The sequence below is a fragment of the Myxocyprinus asiaticus genome, chromosome 29 (assembly GCF_019703515.2).
Source record: "Myxocyprinus asiaticus isolate MX2 ecotype Aquarium Trade chromosome 29, UBuf_Myxa_2, whole genome shotgun sequence".
In the NCBI taxonomy this organism is placed as follows: Eukaryota; Metazoa; Chordata; class Actinopteri; order Cypriniformes; family Catostomidae; genus Myxocyprinus; species Myxocyprinus asiaticus.
The window spans coordinates 590,001-595,000 of NC_059372.1; the positions used below are offsets into that span (position 1 = coordinate 590,001).

At 41.9% G+C, this 5,000-nt stretch overlaps 1 protein-coding gene across 2 annotated transcripts in view; it reads left to right on the top strand.

The window, feature by feature from the left end:
- cntrob (centrobin, centrosomal BRCA2 interacting protein) overlaps positions 1 to 5,000 on the top strand; it is a 19,011-nt gene that overhangs the window by 564 nt on the left and 13,447 nt on the right. The window contains exons 1-4 of one of the 2 annotated variants that reach the window (XM_051661582.1): positions 497 to 540; positions 2,504 to 2,683; positions 2,762 to 3,011; positions 4,993 to 5,000. The exon at positions 4,993 to 5,000 is cut by the window's right edge and continues 80 nt beyond it. In XM_051661582.1, coding sequence (XP_051517542.1) covers positions 506 to 540; positions 2,504 to 2,683; positions 2,762 to 3,011; positions 4,993 to 5,000 — 473 coding nt within the window. In that variant the 5' untranslated portion in view covers positions 497 to 505. Of the gene's footprint in view, positions 1 to 496; positions 541 to 2,503; positions 2,684 to 2,761; positions 3,012 to 4,992 lie in introns of those variants that run through there. The other variant, XM_051661583.1, reaches the window with a different exon arrangement.

The following is a 5,000-nucleotide window of genomic DNA, read 5'->3' on the forward strand; positions in this document are numbered from 1 at the left end:
AATTAGTTTTAAAAAACGAATTACCACAGCTGTGAGGGGGTCTCTATTACAGCTGCTGAGAGAGTAAATTTGGCATCTTCTCCCACTTTACTGTCTTAATCCACCGCTCTCTATTTTTTCTTTAGTTCTTGGAGCAAATGGGTAAGTGAAAATAATATTTGCCGTGATCTCCAATTCACCGCTATCGAAGTTTACCCTGCAAACATTTACTTCCGCGTTCCAAAACCCGGGGCGGACATCAATCGAAAGTGATCATCCCTATGCCCTACTCACTACGAAGGACAGTACTCTTGATGTGGGCACTCTGACGGGAGCATGGCAGCACAGTTTAAATGTAGTCTTCACTAAAAGTCTTGTAAAATAATGAACTTTCATATTTTTGTTTGGAACAACCTTTAGAGTGGCGTGCCCTTCAAAGGGCGTATAAACGCCGTTTGGAACCATCCCCGGTGTGTGAGAAAAGTATCGCCGGAAGTCATAGTTCGTGTTTCCGCTTTGTGTTGTCATGGCGCGTTTTCAAGCGCGGAAGCTGCGCGGAAGGTAAACAAACATCAAACTCTATTTAAACTCGTTTCAAACTTTACAAACTATTTAAATTAAAAGCTCTTCAGTCTCTCACACTGTCTGCAGCTCTGAAAGCGTTTATTTATCAGTGTGAGAATGAACGTTTGATGTGAAATGTGTTTTTAATTGGGTCAGATTAGCGGAATAAACTGACATATAAAACATGAAACATGTCACGAAATAATGAGCAGCATATAAACAGACAAATACTCAAATGAGCTTTAATATAGAATGGAAACATCACTGAAGTGAGGCTGTTGGTGTTGCTATGGAAACGGATAATAATGGTTTTCATTTGAAAGTGTTTGATTCATTGTAAATCAAAGTAATATGAGGTAATTATACTAATAATGGTGTACTTATATAGTGCCTTTGTGTGTAAATGTCACTAAAATATTTTAAAAGTCATAGTTCACACCAAAATTAAAATAAGAAATTATATTTTTCATACAGGAAATAAAGCCTGTTTTGAAGCATTTTGGTTTTTGGTTAATGTGACATTATTTTCATGATAATTAAACTCATCAAAGTAATGCAAAACACTGTCTGTCTCTCTCTCTAACTGTCTGTGTGCCTGTCTCTAACTGTCTGCCTCTCTTTAACTGTCTGTCTGTCTGTCTCTGTCTGTCTGTCTGTCTGTCTGTCTCTCTCTAACTGTCTGTCTGTCTGTCTCTAACATCTGTCTGTCTGTCTTTAACCATCTGTCTGTCTGTCTCTAACATCTGTCTGTCTGTCTCTAACTGTCTGCCTGTCTTTAACTGTCTGTCTCTAACTGTCTGTCTGCCTGTCTCTAACTGTCTGCCTGTCTCTAACATCTGTCTGTCTGTCTCTAACTGTCTGCCTGTCTTTAACTGTCTGTCTCTAACTGTCTGTGTGCCTGTCTCTAACTGTCTGCCTCTCTTTAACTGTCTGTCTGTCTCTGTCTGTCTGTCTGTCTGTCTGTCTGTCTCTAACATCTGTCTGTCTGTCTGTCTCTAACGTCTGTCTGCCTGTCTCTAACTGTCTGTCTGTCTGTCTCTAACCATCTGCCTGTCTATAACCGTCTGCCTGTCTCTAACTGTCTGCCTGTCTGTCTCTAACCATCTGTCTGTCTGTCTCTAACTGTCTGTCTCTAACGTCTGTCTGTCTGTCTCTAACCATCTGCCTATCTCTAACCATCTGCCTGTCTCTAACTGTCTGTCTGTCTCTTGCTGTCTGTGTGTCTGTCTCTAACTGTCTGCTGTCTCTAACTGTCTGTCTGTATGTTTCTTACTGTCTGTCTGTCTGTCTCTAACATCTGTCTGTCTGTCTTTAACCATCTGTCTGTCTGTCTCTAACATCTGTCTGTCTGTCTCTAACTGTCTGCCTGTCTTTAACTGTCTGTCTCTAACTGTCTGTCTGCCTGTCTCTAACTGTCTGCCTGTCTCTAACATCTGTCTGTCTGTCTCTAACTGTCTGCCTGTCTTTAACTGTCTGTCTCTAACTGTCTGTGTGCCTGTCTCTAACTGTCTGCCTCTCTTTAACTGTCTGTCTGTCTCTGTCTGTCTGTCTGTCTGTCTGTCTGTCTGTCTGTCTCTAACATCTGTCTGTCTGTCTGTCTCTAACGTCTGTCTGCCTGTCTCTAACTGTCTGTCTGTCTGTCTCTAACCATCTGCCTGTCTATAACCGTCTGCCTGTCTCTAACTGTCTGCCTGTCTGTCTCTAACCATCTGTCTGTCTGTCTCTAACTGTCTGTCTCTAACGTCTGTCTGTCTGTCTCTAACCATCTGCCTATCTCTAACCATCTGCCTGTCTCTAACTGTCTGTCTGTCTCTTGCTGTCTGTGTGTCTGTCTCTAACTGTCTGCTGTCTCTAACTGTCTGTCTGTATGTTTCTTACTGTCTGTCTGTCTCTAACTGTCTGTCTGTCTCTAAATGTCTGTCTGCTGTCTCTAACTGTCTGTCTGTCTGTCTGTGTGCAGTGAGATGTGTGATAATGGTGTGCTCAGTGATGTAAAGCCTCTTCCTCCGTCTCCTCCTCTTCATCACTCATGGCCGTCTTCTCTCTCAGCATTGACCTCTTCTCGTCAGGTCACCGCACATCTCTACAGCTCACTACAGCACAGCCGAGAACAAGAGGTCAAAGGTCACACTGCCGCCAGGTACAGACACCTGTCAATCCCAGAGTGTGGAGGCATTATTCTTCTCAGTGTCTGAGCATCTCTCTCTCTTTCTCTTAGACAAGTGTCGTTCGCTCTCTCGTCTCCTGACCTCACCACGGTCAGAATGACTGCAGCCACGCCCCCTCTCCTTCCTCATAGGCTGGAGGAGTCACAAGAGGTGGACTGCAGTCTGGACTCCTCCTCCTGTGGCGTGATTGGCTCTGGAGTGGAGGAGGCGGAGTCAGAGGTGGAGTCAGAGGCAGATCGAATGTCTAATGAGATGGACCTTCATCTACAGAACAACCTGAGCAAATCAGCACAACTAACGGTACCAGTGATCTGCTGCGACATTACTGTTCACATTACTAGGAATCAAAAGTTCTAAAAACTTAATGCACTGCAGTTCACGACTGACTGAGGAGAGGAAGAATTACACAGATCACAGATGCACTCTAAACTTTCCAAACAGCTTCAGCTGATGTACATCACAAAGTATGAGGGAATTATAATGCAAAAATACTAAATAAGTAAATACAGAAGCACTCTCATTGTGGAATAAGTGGAGCTGGAGCTCAGAAGAAAAAACTGTTTTCTGAGAATGTTGAATATAATATTAAAAATACAAATATTTTAAAATATCTAAAAATCCTTTAAAAAAGATGCATTCACCTGAGAAGCAGCAGAGAAGATATTTAGACTTTCTTTTAGAGAATAGATCTTGAATATAAGTGTATTTAGTCTTTACTGCACTCACAGAAGAATAACCAAGTGAAAAATTACACTTATATACAAAATACACTTATATTTAAGATACATTCTCTTAAAGCACGTCTAAATATCTTATATGTTGCTTCTCAAGTAAATGTATCTTGTTTTAAGAATTTTTAGACAATTTTAAATGGAAAACAAGACAAAAACACTTGATAACAGGATTGTTTTGCAGTGAATTTCTTTACTGAATTAAACTTCTTTTTAATTCAGTAAATGTCATTTAGAGGTATTTTTAAAAGATGATTTTGTCCTCTTTATTGTTAGTAAGCACGTTTAATTCAACCTTTTAAGTCAGGGCACAAGCTGAATAATCGGTTAAGAGCTAACGATTAATCGTTGCAATAATTGGCCGAATAATCGTTAGATTAATCAATTATAAAAATAATCGTTAGTTGCAGCCCTATTCGAATGTGGTCAAAAACGCACGTGTCCACATCACATTTGAGGTGTAAACGCTAATCCGTCCTGTATGCGTTCCAGCAACAGTGAAGCTCCACCCCTCACCTGTCAATCAACCGCTGCGCTAAAATAACAGTTTAAACTTTGCCGTTTACGAGCGACTTTAAAAGGAAATAACCGTTCAATCTCAATTTTTATTTTTTTTATCCCCTTTTCTCCCAATTTGGAATGCCCAATTCCCACTACTTAGTAGGTCCTCGTGGTGGCGCGGTTACTCACCTCAATCCGGGTGGCGGAGGACAAGTCTCAGTTGCCTCCACTTCTGAGACCGTCAATCCGCGCATCTTATCATGTGACTCGTTGTGCATGACACCGCGGAGACTCACAGCATGTGGAGGCTCATGCTACTCTCCACGATCCACACACAACTTACCACACGCCCCATTGAGAGCGAGAACCACTAATCACAACCACGAGGAGGTTACCCCATGTGACTCTACCCTCCCTAGCAACCGGGCCAATTTGGTTGCTTAGGAGACCTGGCTGGAGTCACTCAGCATGCCCTGGATTCAAATTCGTGACTCCAGGTGTGATAGTCAGCGTCAGTACTCGCTGAGATACCCAGACCCCCGTTCAATCTGAAAATGAAAAAAGCAGATACACACACAATCAGGAGATCTTCACGGATCTTTAGTGTGTTTGATATCAACACAGATGACAATCACGAACACCTGAAGCTCCTTTAATACAGGTAATACTGTAAAATAATGGATAATTCTGCTTGACATGTTGCGTTTGTGCTTAGATTAAATTTCAATCACATCTGGGAGAAACAGCAGGCCGTTTTTTTTGCGCTTTCTTTGTCTTTTCTGACTTAAAGTGCTACAGACATAGTGACTGATGTATGTCATCATGAAACAGAGACCCTCCCCTCCAAATCAGAACACAAGTGTTCACAGGAGACACATATAAATGACCAGGTGTAAACAGTGATGTGTCTCACCTGACCACATGTGATCGGTTGCATCTTTATACCAGGTGGAAACGGGGTCTATGATTCAAACACATTCATTCACACAGTGTTTAACAGTGTGTGTTGTGTTTATGCTTTGTGTGTATGTGTGTGTGTGTGTGTGTAGAGTGGCAG